This window comes from Condylura cristata, unplaced genomic scaffold (assembly GCF_000260355.1).
Source record: "Condylura cristata isolate star-nosed mole 26May11 unplaced genomic scaffold, ConCri1.0 scaffold00017, whole genome shotgun sequence".
In the NCBI taxonomy this organism is placed as follows: domain Eukaryota; kingdom Metazoa; phylum Chordata; class Mammalia; order Eulipotyphla; family Talpidae; genus Condylura; species Condylura cristata.
In genome coordinates, this window is record NW_004567118.1 from 27,329,313 (window position 1) to 27,345,571 (window position 16,259).

At 47.5% G+C, this 16,259-nt stretch overlaps 1 protein-coding gene across 3 annotated transcripts in view; it reads left to right on the forward strand.

Annotated features, from left to right (window-relative positions):
• GAS7 (growth arrest-specific 7) overlaps positions 1-16,259 on the forward strand; it is a 213,619-nt gene that overhangs the window by 140,660 nt on the left and 56,700 nt on the right. For all 3 annotated transcript variants that reach the window (XM_004684591.2, XM_004684592.2, XM_012726292.1), the window contains exon 3: positions 11,817-11,897. In XM_004684591.2, coding sequence (XP_004684648.1) covers positions 11,817-11,897 — 81 coding nt within the window. The remainder of the gene's footprint in view (positions 1-11,816; positions 11,898-16,259) is intronic.

Consider the following 16,259-nt stretch of genomic DNA (forward strand, 5'->3'; position numbering starts at 1 on the left):
GAATGGTAGTTCTTAAACTGATAGGTGGTAGGTGTTTACATAAAGAGGAATTTTGGATACAGAGACGGGCTGCCACAGAAGGAAGGTGGTGTAAAGTCAGGAGAAGAAGACCACCAGTAAACTCAGTAACAAAGAGTCTACCAGAAGCTAGGAGCGCTGCCTAGCTCTTACTCACAGCCCCTGGAAGGAACCCACCCGCCCTACCACATGTTAATCTCAGCTTTCTAGCCTCCAGATGGAGTACTCTCTACTGTGTTGTTTAAGTCACCCTGTTTGGGGTCCTTTGTTGGGACAGCCCCAGGAAACCAATACACTTCCCACACTCAGCCAGCATAAAGCTGCTCACTGCTGAGCCAAGGTGTGTCTTTGCGATGCTCTGGACAGGTGCCACCTGTCACCTCCTTCTCAGACTTCTGGCCTACAGTCAGGAAGCACAAGCCGTGGCAGGAAGCCTGTTTTCCTGTTGCACGACCAGTCTTTCAGTGAATGTGTAGTCTGGGCTCTGCTTTAAAGAAGGCACCAGAGTTTAGGAAGTTCCAAGAGATGTGAGGAAAGGTTTTTTGTTTTGCTTTGTTTTTAATGATATAATAGTTTGTTTTTACATCATTTTGTGCTTTTTCCACCTCAGTTGTAATCCCTGTGGACTTTCCATCACCAAATCACCTATGTGTCATCACCATAGTCTCTGGTGTATAGTTGTTCATTATTATTATTATTTTCTCCCATTGTCCTTTATGCTCCTGCTATGAGTGAAACCATCCTGTATTTTTCTTTCTGGAGCATGATCCTTTTCTGCTCCATTCATGTTGCTGCAAAAGGCATGAGTTTAGCTTTTTTGATTGCTGAGTAATATTCCATTATGTATATGTACCACATCTTCTTCATCCAGTCATCTACTTTTGGGCCTTTGGGTTGATTCCATGTCTTTTCTATTGTAAATAAAGCAGCAATAAACATGGGGGTGCAGGTGTCTTTTTGAATCAGTGTTTTTGTGTCTTTTGGAAAGATACCTAGGAGTGGGATTCCTGGGTCATACGGAAGCTACATTTTTAGAAGCTTGAGGAACCTCCATACAGTTTTCCATAGTGGTTGTACTATTTTGCATCCCCACCAGCAGTGCAGGAGAGTTCCTTTTTCTCCATGTCCATGTGAGGGAAGGTTTTATACAAGCTACAGAGACAAAACACTGAGAAGGCGATTGACTCCCAGATATTTTCAGCATGCCCTCCTGACTGTTCTGGGGTACCAGAGAGGACTTGCCTGGTCCTGGCTGGACTTGGCTGGACCCGGTCCACCACCAGTTCAGCTCTTTCCTGATTTTCTCAGCTCTGTGTCAAATTCCTAGCATGCTAGAGTCTTGATTTCTCCATCTCCATTTTCAACACTCCAGCTGTGTTGAAAACTCTGTTAAGCTTGCCTTTCCCCTGAAGGGCAAACCGCAGTGGCCACTGCAAAGAGGACCCAGCTCCCAGTCACCACCTCCCTGGACCCTGATTCCCGACCATTGGGCTGCCCCTGGTCACAATGGTGCTTTCCAAGGGATGGGATGAGGGGGAGTTTTATTTTCTCATTGTCCTTTCTAGTTCCCATTGTTTCCCTTCAGACCCATGTCACCTTTCTAATAGGATGGTTATAATATCTCTGCCCGGAGAAGAGGGCTGGGTCCAAGCACAAGTGGCCTCGTTGGCTTCCCAGTCTCCAGCATAACCTGCCACCCTTCTCTGTGCCTTTTATTCATGTCTCACTTAACCCTCGTCCTCAACCTTCTTGCCTGCTCGTGTGCACTTGCGTTATCTCTGGCCACAGCGAAGCTAAAGAAGCGGTCTTGTGTTTGGGGGTGTGTTCTGAGGCTGAGCTGCATAATCAGAAGCCTGAAAGGGCTCTGGGCTCTTTGACATGGTGTGAGGAACATGCAGGAAAACCTGGCTGTGCGCTGCTGCTGCAGAAGGTGGAGCTTGAAGGACTTGAAGACTTCCTTCTCCTTTTCCCCACTTCTCTCTGCTGCTGGCATATAAAATTGACATGCACGGTGGTGGCGGTGGAGGGGGGCACTACAGGAAAAGGTGCAGACAGGAGTAAGCAAAGGCAAAGTTTGGGGAAGCAGAACAAGTAAGGGCAAGGCAGCACACAGCTCGCTTCCCCACCCAGCTGGCTCAACTCTTGTTCTCAAACCAGGTGCACCGGTGCACGTTGTCTTCGAGTTGCCAGTGAGACCCCCTCTGAGGATTCAGTAGCAAACTCTAGTATCTGTGGCCTTGGTTCGTTTCTTCTTTGCACTCAGAACATCTACCCCATTGAGTTCATTTTTCTTTTTCTGGATCTCTCAGGCCACCTTGACATCGTTGGCAGTTTTCCTTCCTATTTGGAGGAAATGGCATGAGCAGCGGGTACTTTCAAATCAAGAGCAATTTGTGGGTGGCTATGATGGTTACCTTTTTAAGATAATTTTTAAAAAGGGTCAACCTCCAGCACCTGGAGACAGGGAACACTTGCAGGGAGAACGAACTGTACCCTTCCTTGTCTTCCGCTAGGCCTCTGGTTGCCAAAGTGGGGTGCCTGGACTGACACCGTCACCTTCCCCTGGGAGCTACTTAGAAAGGCATTTTCTCAGGTCCCGTCCTAGACTTCCTGAATCAGAAACTCTGGGTGAGACTCTGCGGCCTGGGGTGTACCCTTTTGGGTAGTGCTGATTTGTAGAAACATTTGAGAGGTTTGGTGTAGAGGCTCAGCCCTAAGCCACCCCAGGTAGGAGCATCGACAGTTTCCCTGGCTGGATGGAGCTCCCAGGCCTCTTTGCAAAGTGACTTTTTTGAACTGCTCATGAAATTTCCTAAGGAGTTTTATTTCATTCTTCTCTAAAGTGCTACCAATTTCCTGTCCACCTTTGCATGCTTTTTCTCTATTCTGAATGCCCTTTTTTTGATGTTTGAGAATAGCTGAATTTGCCCAGAATTTCTATACACACTTTGCTGTGTTGATTCCCAACAAGGATGGCTTCTGAGTGCCTGGGAGCTGCAGGGGCCTCCTCTCTGGGGCCGGATGCCTTCCTGGGGGGATGGGGGGGTGGGGAGACACAGGCCTGGAAGTGCCTTTGTGACTGCACTTCAGAGAGATCATTGCTTATTTCTATTTCCCAAAATAACCGTAGCTCTTTCTGGCAGTTTCTTCCGCCTTGTGAAAAGCAACACTCGGAGTGATTTCAAGCATTATTTATAAATGTAAAGTCGCACCTTTTACTGGAAAGTCTTCTAAATATGGATTAGCAATGCAAAGCCAGTGGAGTCCAGAAAGAGCTCCAAAAGAAAACAAAAAGGTAATATAGGAGTGGAAAATACCACTTCGTAGGAAGAGAAACTTCTGAACAATTGAGCAATGTGAGTTTTTCCGTGGCTTGATGATGGGAGTCCTACGTGGGGCATGACAAAAAGCCACAACTCAGCATGATCATAGCAGAATATTCCACATGCCAGTTTAATGGCCTCAGAGCCAGCGTTTGCCGTTTACGAGGCAATGCAATTTGGCGGCTGTCCCTGGGAGAGGACTGTCTGGTTGTAGGAATAAAAAACCACTTTGACTTACGAAAAATTGACATGGATTAGGTTCGGGGGACATCTCATGCAGGCCTTGCAATCAGGGGCTGCATAGTCTTCCTGTCTCATGTCTTAGGCCCACTTTTCCCCTGGGTTTTCTTCACAGGGATTTCTCTTTCACAGTCACTTAGCAGTAAACACTTGCTGCTGGTGGAATACTCCCCCAAGTCCTGTTCTTCACGATGCCAGATGCTCGCTGGTGCCCGGAGCAGAGGCTGAGTGGGCTTGCCCCTGCCATGTGAGTCTGCGCTGGGAGATCTCTGGAGAGTGGGTTTTTTTTTTTTTTTAAGATTTATTTATTTATGCATACAGCACTGTGGTACAGGCCAGAGTTGCAGGGGTGGGGAGAGGATTCACCAGAGACAGAGTGGGGAGCAGAACAGGCAGACTGATGAAGTACACTGCTGAGGGGAGCAGCAGGCGGGTCAGGAGAGGTCTGCCGCGCCAGGTGGGTCACATCCAGGGCAGGCAGGAATCGAGCTCATGCGGCTGAAGTGGCTTAAGCTTCTTAGTGCTGTGCTACAACCCACTGTGCCCCTAGGGAGGGCCCAAGAGAGTGGGTTTTTTTTTAAGAAGGGTCTCGATCACGTGTAGTGAGCACTTGTGATATCTTTATGATGTTCTATAGTTTTGATTAAATTTTCCAAACCCTATTTTCATGGAGAGTTTAGCCAATTTTTCATTTTCATAATGTCTACCTTGAGATCACACTTAAAAAGATTTTCACCAGCAGAAAAGGGTCATTTTTTCTAGCATTCTCATAGGCTGTCTTAGTCTCTCTTAAAGTTTTTAATCCTGATTTAAATTCATATAAAATGGATGACAAATGAATCTATCTTAATAGATTTTTCAAGTCATTTGCCTGTCTTTCTAACAACATTATGGACTTTCAGTCTTTTGCTGTTCCCCTGAAAAGAAGCTCTATTCTGTGATTAAACCATTTACTTAAGTCTGTTTCTTAGCTTTCATTTTCTTTTCCTTTTTAATTTTTTTTCTTTTGGTGTCTCTAGGCTTTTTTTTTTTCACTAGCATCATACAGTTTTGTCTTCATTTTATGGGAAATTCTTATGTATGTGGCACAACATTAAAATGGAGCATGTTGTAAAACTAGTCTTTTTACTCTGGCTTCATTGTCAAGAATTAACCAGCATCAAATGATTCTTGTGCATTCTTTCTGCAACTCTGTGCATGTGCATATGCATGTGTATAAGTGTGTGAGAGAATTGTGCACTCTCCTCACTTAGCAGTGTGCTTTGAGGAGAAGCTCTTAACACCCACATCCCAGACCTGCCTCTTCCCTGGGACAGCTGTACAGAAAGTCACCCTTTTCACATAGCAGGACAGTCCCCTGTTGGTCATTGACAGCATTTCTCAGTGTTCTTTCCTTCTAACAAAAAAATACTCCAAGACATATCTTTATAATGACATCATTGCACAGCTAGAGTTGCCATTAGGTCAAAGGTTAAGTGCATGTGGAATGCCTTGTAAAGACATTTCCAACCTGTTCTTCCAGATTCTTGCCAGCTAGGGATTATCCCTCTCAAAAGTTGTTATAGATCCAGAAGGGGGGAATAGTATCTTGTTTCATTTTAGCTTGTATTTCTCCAATTTTGAAGAAGAATGAGCATCTATTCTTCTTTGTTGGGCACTTGTAGTTGTTTTTCTGTGACCCGCCTGAATATGTCCTTTGTCCTTTTTAGACCAGGCTGCTTGCTTGACTTGTAATTTATACTCTGGGGTGGGAATTGGTGCTCTCTTTACTCGCCCCGGACCTTCTTAGTCTTTCTGTCCATCTGTTTATCAGTCTTTTATCAACACATACACATTTATAGTGTACACATTTATTTTTTAAATCTGCTGTCAGCCATGTAACTGAACTTAGCTCTGCCACTTTGTTTTGAGCCGAGTCTTCATTCATTCATAAAACACTTAACTGAGCGCTTTCTATAGTCATGACCGGGAGACTGGGGTGCTTTTATCTAACACAGTCCCTGCCCTGAGAGTACCTAGGGTGGTGAATTTGTTACGGCTGGCAAGAAGAGCCTCTCCCTCCCCTCCCAGTGGGCTCTAAGCCCCCTGAGGGCAGGAGCAGTGCCCTGAGCTCTGGGCCCTTCTCCAGGCCTGGTACCTATGAATAGTTAGTCCTCGGAAAGGCTGGATGCCTTCTGAATGCTCCCTGGACCGGAAGTCACCTGGAATCCCCCCACCTGAATCAGGTGGACATATTCCACTGGCCTGACCTGCCTTTTGTTTGCTAACAGGTCTGCCCATGCCAGGCAGCTCGGATCAGGATTGTTAAAACGTAAACTCTCTTGTCTTATATCAGGACTCTGCTTCAGGGACTTACGGTAAGACTAGGAGAAGGGACCAGGCCTCTGGGAGCCCCTGCTTCCTCTCCCCTGTGCTCCCTCATACAAACCTTTCCCCTCTCAGCTTCCTTCTCTACAGTGCTTTCTCCTCTGTCCCCATTCCCCCTCCCCCATGCTAGAAAGACAGTAAGGAGTTAGTCTTGCTAAAGGGTTTGTGACAATTTACTCCGCTTTGTAAGGCTCCCTCCCAGGAACTTAAAAATAGATGACAAAGCCTCATGTCAAAGCAGTGGCTCTCTGGGGACAGATGTGTGAACCTGGTATTTTTAGATGGGAATAATGGGCATTTGGTAGTTTCCTTAAACTGCCCTACATTGCTGCCATGCATCTTGCTAATTACCTGGCCCAATCATGTGTGTGACAGGCCCCCGGGATCCCTCATCTAGGTACCTCCCAGCCACTTCCCAGGACACAGGCAGGGTGTCTCAAAGAGAGAGGCTCACCTGTGAACCCTACCAGTTTTCCCGAGATGGCTTGTTAAAATGCTGACTTCTGGGTCCTAGCCAAAATCTGCTAAACCAGAATCTTCAGGTGCAGGGCCTGGGAATCTGCATTCTTAGCGAGCAGTCCCAGTGATCCTTTTGAGAAACACATCTGGAAAGGAAGACCAGGGCTTTGCTGGATACCTATGCTTAGCTCCTGGATCATCCTGATCCTTATAAGGATTCCTTCTCAACCCTCCCTACAGTCTTCTTAACTGTAATTTATCAGGCTAGATATTTGTCATCCTATCTAGTACATGGATGTTATTATTACATCCAGTGCTATGGATGGTTCTCAACCTGAGAGTATGTGTGGATTTGGTGTGTAGCATGGTTTCACCGAGCGCACAGAGCTCAGATATGTCAGTGAGTGGCCTGAGATGGTCTTTGATCTCAGATGGGGTCCCAGCTCTGCTGCTTCTCACTGAGGTCTCAGTTTCTGCCATTAAAAGATGGAAACCCTGCCACCCCCTTCTAGAAATTCTGAGACCTTGAAAGGAGACACCCACTATGGACGGGCTTGGAGAGGACTGAGCATAAACGGATGTTGAGGGTTGTGGTTCTTTCCCGTGGAGAGTCCGTGGTTGGAGATCAGATTTCATTTAATTTAAGAAGTTGGGAATGTTCTGTAGTCGGAAACTAACTGGAAGGTGACTACTAAGCCAGGGAACTAGGAAATGTGAGTGCAGAGCACCAGAGTCTATACTGCTGAGTTTTCCAAGGGCGAAATGAAGAGGACCCCAGGTACTCCGCTGGCTTCCGTGGCTGGTCTCAGCTTGCATATGAGGCCAGCCCAACAGAGATTCTGGATCAGGCCACTGTAATCCTCCGGTGGGGGAAATTAAAATTTCTGGCTTGTAGCATTGATGGTTAGAAAAGTAACTTCCCCTGGGCCAATTTGATCTGTAGTCAATTTGTGTGTGTCTCACTCCCCTGGCTTCAGCAGATGAGGGCTGCATCAGGTTCGAGTGGGCGCTGGAAGAGCATTCCATGTGAACAGGTGGGCAGAGGCTCTCGGAAAGCTCAGCTCACTGCTTCCACCCTGACTTTGCTGTGTTCCCAAGAGCCCATGGAGTCTGCTGAGTGATTACCTGGACTGACCTTGAACCCCAGCAATGGAACCCCGAGAATGCAAAAGGCCATCAATCCAGGATAATCTGGACCCAGTCAGCTGGTCTTGGTTTCACCAAAGAGTCTCATGTGCTGTGAATGAATTAGCACATCTTTTATTGGAAAAGACCTGGATGTAGCTTCCTCCCTAATGGTGTTATGGTCATTGGGGTGGTTTTAATTGCCACTGATGAGGTACTCAGTCCCTCAGCCAGTGCCTCACTGGCTCCCTCAGACGCTGGCCTGGTCTGGCCTGACTCCATCGCTGCCCCAGGCTGCCGGTGGCTTTGTGTTTGGGGTGATGAGATGGGTTAAAAATCCTCCAGGCAATTGCTGCTTTATTTACAATTGGAAAAACATGGAAGCAGCCCAAATACCCAAAAGTGGATGACTGGATTAAAAAGATATGGTACATGGTCCTCCCTGGTGGCGCAGCGGGTTAGAGCACAGCACTGAGAGTCTGAGGCCACTTCCGCATGAGTTCGATTCCCGCCTGCTGCCTGCCCCGGAGGAGACCACATGGCGAGCCAGACCTCTCCTGACCCGCCCGCTGTTCCCCTCAGCAGTGTGCTTCGTCGATCTGCCTGTTCTGCTCCCCACTCTGTCTCTGGTGAAGCCTCTCACCGCCCCTGAGCCTCTGGCCTGTACCCCAGTTCTGTATGAATAAATAAATGAATCTTAAAAAAAAAAAAAAAAAGATATGGTACATATACAATGAAATATTACTCAGCAACCAAAAAAGAGAAACACATGTCTTTTGCGGCAACTTGGATGGAGCTGGAAAAGATCATGCTTAGTGAGATAAGCCAGAAAGAGAAAGAAAAATACTGGATAGTTTCACTCATAGCAGGAGTATAATGGACCAGGCGAGAAAATAACAAGAATAATGAACAGCCATATACCAGAGACATTTTGCGGGGGTGGAGTGGGGAATGGGATCAAAAACGAGGGGGTGGGGAGGGAAGTGCATGAGATTATGGTGATGGCACACGGGTGACATGGTGATGGGAAACCCGCGGGGACTACAATTGAGATGGAAAAAAAATGTAAAAATGTAAAATAAACTGTTATAAAATAAAAAAAAACTTAAGAGATTAAAAAAAAAAATCCTCCTCAGCTGCATAGTCCCTGAGGGGGCCCCAGTGGAGGTTGGTAGAGACACAGTATGTCTGGAGAGAGGGGGGGCCTGATTGATCGAGGCCAGTAAGTACAAGCCAGTGATTGGACAGCAGGAGTCTGACAGTAGACCAGCTTCTCACTGTGACATCAGAGCCTCCTCCGGACCCCTCTACTTAATGCCACTTTCTAATCAGCAACTAGGATTCCCAGTGGGGAGGTAAAGAGCCCCACATGAGCAGCAGCACCCAGCTCTTTGTTCTCTGCACATTCCCATGTATTCAGCTGCCTGCGGTTCCCCTCCCTAGAGAGCTCAAGGCTGTGCCTTCCCCAGATATCAAGTGTTAGAACTTAGGCTCTGCTTTGTATCCTCCTTGCCTCTGGTGTCCTGTAGGCAGCATAGCCCATGGGGCGGGACAGGCTCGGGTCAGTGACCAGGAGAATGAGGCAGAACAGAAATTGGCACAGGAGATAAAACAACTAAAGAGTCCTCACTTTAAGGGGTTGTTTTTATCCCTCTTCCTTTGTATTAAATCATCGAGGGGTCCAGTGTCACACAGACTCAGTGGCTCTCAATGTCACAATGGGACATGACCAAATGCGTCACCCCACATCCTCTGCTGTTGTTCCATTTGCCACCAGGAGCCATGGCCTGGCCTTTGCTTTGTACACCTCAGCACACATCTTTCCTGGGAAGAATTCTGTGTCATCACAGGCATATACTCTTCAGTTTTAAGAAAGAGCTGTGGGCTTCCTCTGGGTCCAGAGAGCCCGATGACCCCCAGCCACAGTGGCTGTGGGCCACAGTCTTCCAAATATAGCTGTCATCTCAGAAGTCTTGCTCCTAGTACCCAGTAAGCTCCAAGCTGCTGGGCCTTCTTTTGAAATGAGGTGGGTAGCGTTTACCACCAAAGGGTACAGGCAGATGTGCAAAGAGGTGGGTTCTCTTGGGACCTTTCGGAGTTTCAGGAGAAGGGAGTGGGGGATGGGAAGCACTCTTCAGGCCCACACCTACCACAGCGACCATCCTTTGTCTGTCCTTGTGTCCAGACATGGCCAAGCAGGGGGCTGTGTTGCAAAGGGTGAGCCAGCCACAGATTTGGCTCTCAAAAGACTCTGAGTCCTTTGCTGTTAGATGAAGAATTGTTTGAAGGCAGATAGTCTGACTTGCGTAACAGAGCTGAGGGAATAACCCAATTCTTCTGAATCCTCATTGCAGGAAATTGTTGAAACCGTTGTCATCATTTCTGTTTTTAATATTTGAGAAACTGAATTTTTCGTAATATAATTTTTGATGAAGTAATACAATATCCACATATTGGACTAACTTTAAAAGTCACTTTGTGTGGAAAGCTCCTAGCTGGGGATTTGGCATTAGGGCAGTGACTGCCCCGGGTAGATGCCATTATTGAAACCCTGCTGTCTAGGGGACAATCAGCATGACCAAGGTCCTCAGGGTGGTAGAGGCAGAGCTGGAGTTCAAACGCGGTCATCCGACTCTAGACTCGCCATTCACAGATCCCAACCACTATACTGTCTAGCCCCATAAATGATTTGGGGAGGATACTTAGAAAAGTTGCTATATGAAAAGAATATGCAGTAGGATGTTCTGTTTTGAAGATAAAATGGAAAACATCGACATACAGATACCACAATGTTACTAGTGATGGCCTCTTTATGTGGGACTACACGCTGGACTTTATTCTCTGTGTTTTTCTACATCATCAGACTGAGTGTAGAGAGAATGTATGACCTTTACCACTGGGTGATTTTTGGAGCAGTGCCTGCACACAGTGGCGAAGTGGATAAACCAGAGTGGAGGAGACAATGATGTAGCTGCAGTATTAGCTTTATTTCTGGCGGGGCCGTGTGGCTGGAGGAGGGAACAGCAACCAGAATAGCAGTAGGGGTTTGAACAAGAGGTAGCACTGTAGAACCTGGACTTGGAATATCACCCCCACGGACAGAGGACCTTTGTCTCTGGACAGTCCCTGGTGCTTTGGACTCCTGTGCTTTGTAGCGACAGTGGACGTGTGGAGAGAGATGTCCAGTTGACAACTGGACAGAGTGAGACAAAATGAGGCACATGTGTTGGCAGCCTCAGGGGTATAAGAGAGAGGCTCAGAGGGATGTTTCAGAGGATCACAGCCCAAAAGGCTCTTCGTGGAGGTGGAGAAGCTCTCTGTGGTGGAAGGTGTTTAGGGAGATGGATAGGGAAGCAGAAAGTAGGCTCCTGCTTCCAGAAGTAGGGAGGGGAGTGACTGGCCAAGTCTCTCTCTCTTTTTTTAAGATTTATTTTTTTAAGATTTATTTATTTATGCTTACAGAACTGGGGTACAGGCCAGAGGTGTGGTGGGTGAAAGGATTCACCAGACACCAGAAACAGAGGGGTGCAGAACAGGCAGATGGACAAAGTACACTGCTGAGGGATGCAGTGGGCCGGTCAGGAGAGGTCTCCCGTGCCATGTGGGTCAGCTCCCTGGCGGGGACAGAACTCGTGCTGCAGTGGCTTCATAATGAGGTGCTTTAAGCTGCTGCGCCACCAGGGAGAGCCCCAAGTCTCTCTTTTTTAAACCTTCTTAGATATTTATTCTACGTCTAGTAACTAAACTTATGAGGTTTCCATCTTTTAATATACAGTGATATATTCTACAATAAAAAATACAATTTACAGAAATTTCTATTACATAAACACACTTGATTTATATTAGAAAAATGTGTTTTACATGTACGGAAATCTTCAGCTCATTTTAAATGTTGAACCTGACACCATTTTAATGTAATTTAACCTACTGACAACTTGGTTTATAATACCAATCATCCCCAAATTGGTAAGTTTTCACCACTTACGCATTTGTGATAGAAAATGAAAAATCTGTAGCAATATTCAGTGGAATAATAAATAGACTCTAAAGAACACATGGAATTCACAGATTTTAGATTTGCAAAAGTAAGTTTATGAAAACATTAAGAAGTTATCCCAAGTGTGTTTATGCAGTTAAATAAATCATCACGTTTTTCATACTTCAGAAGTACTTGAAAAACACAAGACACCATGCACTGAGTCTCTATTTTTCCAGCCCTCTCACACTCTGAGGTTCACCCCTATGAAATTCTCACATTAATTGTGTCTTCTTTTCTTTGACCAGAGACCACCTGGGAACGTCCCAGCAGTACTCCTGGGATTCCAGCCAGCCCTGGCCCTCACAGGAGCTCTCTGCCTCCGACAGGTACCATGTCTCCTCTCTACTTGGGGCAGCTGGGATGGAGGGAGGGACCCAACCTCCTTTGCTGGGAAGGCCTAGACTCTGGCTGGGGAGCTTGTGAGCCAAATCCAGGGAGGGGTCTAGAGGCCTCGGAGGCCCCATAGGCCTGTTGCCTACAGGCCAGTGTCTCCTTGACAGTGCCAGCAGTAGCCCTGGTGACATGCCCTCACTCTGCCTCAGGTGCTTAAGAAAAGGAGGGTGACTCAGGATTACTGAAACAGGAGCAGAATTTCTCTACACACATCACAGAGTTACCCAGGAGCAGAAGTTAAAGGAGGCAGATTTTTTTTATAGGACAACATACAAATAGAACATTCTGGAAAAGAAATGGGATTCCGTGTGTGGGTGTGAGCTCTCCATCTGCAAAGGTAATCAAGTGGAGCTAATCTAGTAGGTGAATCTGGTTCTTAGATCCTAGCTAGTTGCAGGACAGATCAGTGGGGAACATAGCTTCTGACTTGTTGTTTAAACTTTGCTTGAAATGTCACTTCCTCTGAGAAGCCTTCCCCTAAAAACTCAATTTAGTGCCCTCTCCCTTCACTCTGGATCCCAGTCGTGTCTATTGCAGAGCAATCAGACAATTGTCAAGCTTGACTGTAAGCTTCCCGAGAGTGGAAACCTTGTCTCTCTGTTTGGTTTGTGGAATTCCTCAGGTCCCAACAGCTTAGTGGTCAATGGATTCGTGAATATCTCCACCATCTTGCGGTGCTAAAACCTGTTGCTGGCTTTTTGACTATAGGCGTCAACCTGGGGACATGGTGGTTCTAATTGTAGCTGGAATTTCAGCGTGAACTAGGGGCCGGAGGGGCTCAAGCTGCAGTGTCATCCTCAGCACATGTAGAGAGGGGAGAGCTTCCCAGCAGGAACCACCATTGACTTAAAGCATTGCAGGTAACCTAAAGAAGAAGTGATAATAACAGGACTCTTAAGACTGCCTAAGTAGGGCCTTGCTGGTGTCAGGGGGTTAAGTCTCAGCACTATCACCGCTATGGCCTCAGTTCGATCCCTGGCCAGGGAGCTGACCCTCATGGGTCTCCTGTCCCACCCACTGCTCCCCTCAGCAGTGTATTTCATTGATCTGCCTGTTCTGCTCCCCACTCTGTCGCTGGTGGATCCCCTCACCACATACCCCAGCTCTGATCTATACCCCAGCTCCTCTACACAAAAATAAATAAAATAATTAAAACAACCAATCCTTGAAAACTGACCATAGAACTGAGGCATCCACGGGAGAGGGTAAGGGTGGGCACAATGGCCTATGGGTGCCTTGGAGGTGGGAGAGCTGTGGTGGCCACACTGAGGGGAGAAATCCTTATACTGCCAAAATATTAACAAGAATGTCCAACTGATACCTCATTTTTTAAAAAAATCCTGGATCCAGGGAAGGCAGAGCAGATGCAGTGGGAGTGGCCCAGACCCCACCCTCCTTCCCAGGAAGTCTTTAGCTATTCTCTCCCATTGCTGCACTAAGAAATGGAAGTATGATCAAAGAGCATTATTTAGGGATCTGAAGATTGCCAGCAGAACTCAAAACCAAAATGGCTGAGAACTGAACCTCTGGAGAACCAGCTGAGATGTGGGGGAGGGGACAGGGGGGTAGAAATTTACTACAGCAAGTCTTTACTCTCCTACTAAGACTTCTTAGAGAGCTTTTACAATTTTTAATTTATATATATGTACATGTCTGCATACATATACAGATATAATAAATAAAGAGAAGCAAATATGTTTAACTTACATCAGAAAAAAAAAAAAAAAGAACTTCAAAAAAGGGGGCCTCCTTGAGGGGAGGGCAGTGAGTGGGCATGAACTTTGGATTTTCAGGGAGATAGTGAGCATCTTGTCAGCCAGGCCCTTCCAGCTTCCTCCTAGTGTGCGAAATAGGCAATTCCAGGCTCCGTTGTGTTGTGTTTTCTTAACCATAGAAATGCCGTCATCAATTCTGTGAGGTGTGGCCCTCCCTCCTGAATAGCTCCAGGCCAGGCAGACACCGGGCAGAAATTGAGCTGCGATTTCCCGCTACAGAGCAGGATGGGCCCACTGGGTGGGGCAGGGTTGGGGAGATGTCAGGGAGAACTGCCACCACCTGCAATGTGGCGCAGCTGGTCAGGGACTGCGGTGGTCACATGTCCAAAGCCGGCTCTCGCTGCTCGTCCCCATGGGCACCCTGTCCCCTCTGCTGTTTGTAAGGACATTCCCTAGAACGAGAGCTGGGAGTTGCTATCTCAGGCCGCCCCCTGCTAGAGACCAGGTGTGATCAATTTCTGCCTTCTCGCAGCAAGCACGAGAGTCCTGCTGGCCCAGCAGTGAGTGGGGTGTTGGGGTTCTGAAAGGGGCCCAGTATGGCAGGGAGGTGAGGGGAGAAGGTCAGACCCAGTGATGAGAACAGCCAGGTGAGCAAGGCCTGAGTCTGAGAACCTGGATAATGATTCCCCGTCCCCACCCCTTGGGCCTATGGCCATGTTTCCCAAACAAAGCCAGAATGCCAAAAGGGGACTCTGTAGTCAAATAGAGTGGGAAGCCTGCCTACCCACTCCCCTGTGGAGAGCACTACCCCAGCCAGGCTTGGAGGAGGCACCCGGCTGACTCAGCGTTCCTGCCCCTGGCTTTCTGCAGCACGCCTTCTGCTCCAGGGCTGTGGGTGCTCAGCTCTGGGGCGATTTTGCCACTGCAAAATCTGGCCACGCCTGGAGGTGTGCTGGCTGTCACCATGGTGGGGAGGCCAGAGACGCTGCTCACAGTCCCCACACAAAGTGTCCAGCCCTGGATGTCAGCAGGGCCAGTCTTGAGAGATGCTGTTCTGGCGAGTGGGAACACTGCTCAGGGGTGATTCCACAAGAGACGGTGGTCCCCTGAAAGGAGAAGCAGCAGCAAATATGCAGAACCAAAGTCACGATTCTAAGACCCACCTTTTATTCTGTACACTCTCCGCCTATTATTATCTTAGAAGTCAGACACCACCAGTGGTGTATCCTGGTGTAATAGGAAGCATCTTTTCTTCTTTCCTAGAGATATTTCAAACAAGGTGCCTTTAACAGCCAATGGCATCTTTGATTTGTGAAATTTCAACTTGTTCAGTTGGGGCCCAGGCCCAGCGCCTCTCCTTACCAGATCTCACTTTCTCCATTCATGAATTGATGCCTGCAGGGGCAGCCTGCCAAGGTCCTGTCTCCCCCTCCGTGGTGTGTAGGGCCAGACAATTTGTCAACTCTCCAGGCACCCTGTGGGATGGAAGGGAAGAGAACCTATAGCAGGGATCTGTCATATTGTGACATCTTTTCTAGTTTTGAACTACGCCTTATAGCTAAAGAATAGAATAATAGCTACATTAGCATTTCTTTCTGCAGGGGAGCACTAGGTATTTTACAGCCATTCTCTCATTCGGTTTTACAAGCAGCTTTCAGGAGATTAAGTTTTATCCTGCAAAGAGAAACAGACTCCAGGAGGACATGGGTTTGCTTTGAAATTTGACCATCTCTGTTCCCACCCTCTGGGGATCATTGCTGCCTCACCTGGCGATCACTCAGGGCTCTAGTCCCAGTCCCTTTTGTGCTATCTATGCTCCTGCCAAAATACCTGTCATTCAAAAAAATCCCCCAGATTGCTGTTCTCAGTACTGGGGGTATAGATAAGCCACTGGAATACAGATTCTGAGAGCAGGAGCCATACAGCACTATAGACACTAAATATGTCAACCGTTCTTTATGTGTTCTCATGTAAGGGATTAAAGTCAGCCCATGAGACATGGAGTGTGACCTGGGATTTAGGGACACCGCCTCAGTGAGAAAGTGACGTATAGGTCAAGCTTTAATGAGAATGGGATGAGGATGTGTGTGTGTGGGGGGGTAGTGGTGAAGTTCTACACCACGGAACATCTAGCGCATAGGCCCTGGGACAGAGTGACCCTGCCTGTTTGAGAATAGGAAGTAGACCAGCATGGCTGGAAGGTGGGGAACAAATGGGAGCATGGCAGGAGATGTGGGAGGAGTTTAGGAGAAGAGAGTGGGCAGGAGTGGGACCTGCTGGCTGGCCAAGTCTGAGGGGGAGAAGGTGCTGGGATTCTGCTCTGAGTGTAGTGGTTGGGTGGGGTAAGGGTGACATGTGGTGGACTTGTCTTGTCTTGAGAAGCTTCCTCCCTGAAGCAGCCAGGCAGTGTGCTGCTCTGTCAAGACTGCTCTTGATTAGCGGTGATGGGGGTGGGGTAGTTAGTAGGAAGGGGGTAAAATGCTAAGGACAGTGTGGAAAACTCAAGCATTTTTACTGACCACAAGCTTCCATGAGGCCACCCCTGAAGAATAACATGGAAAAACAGCTCAGGCAGTCTGT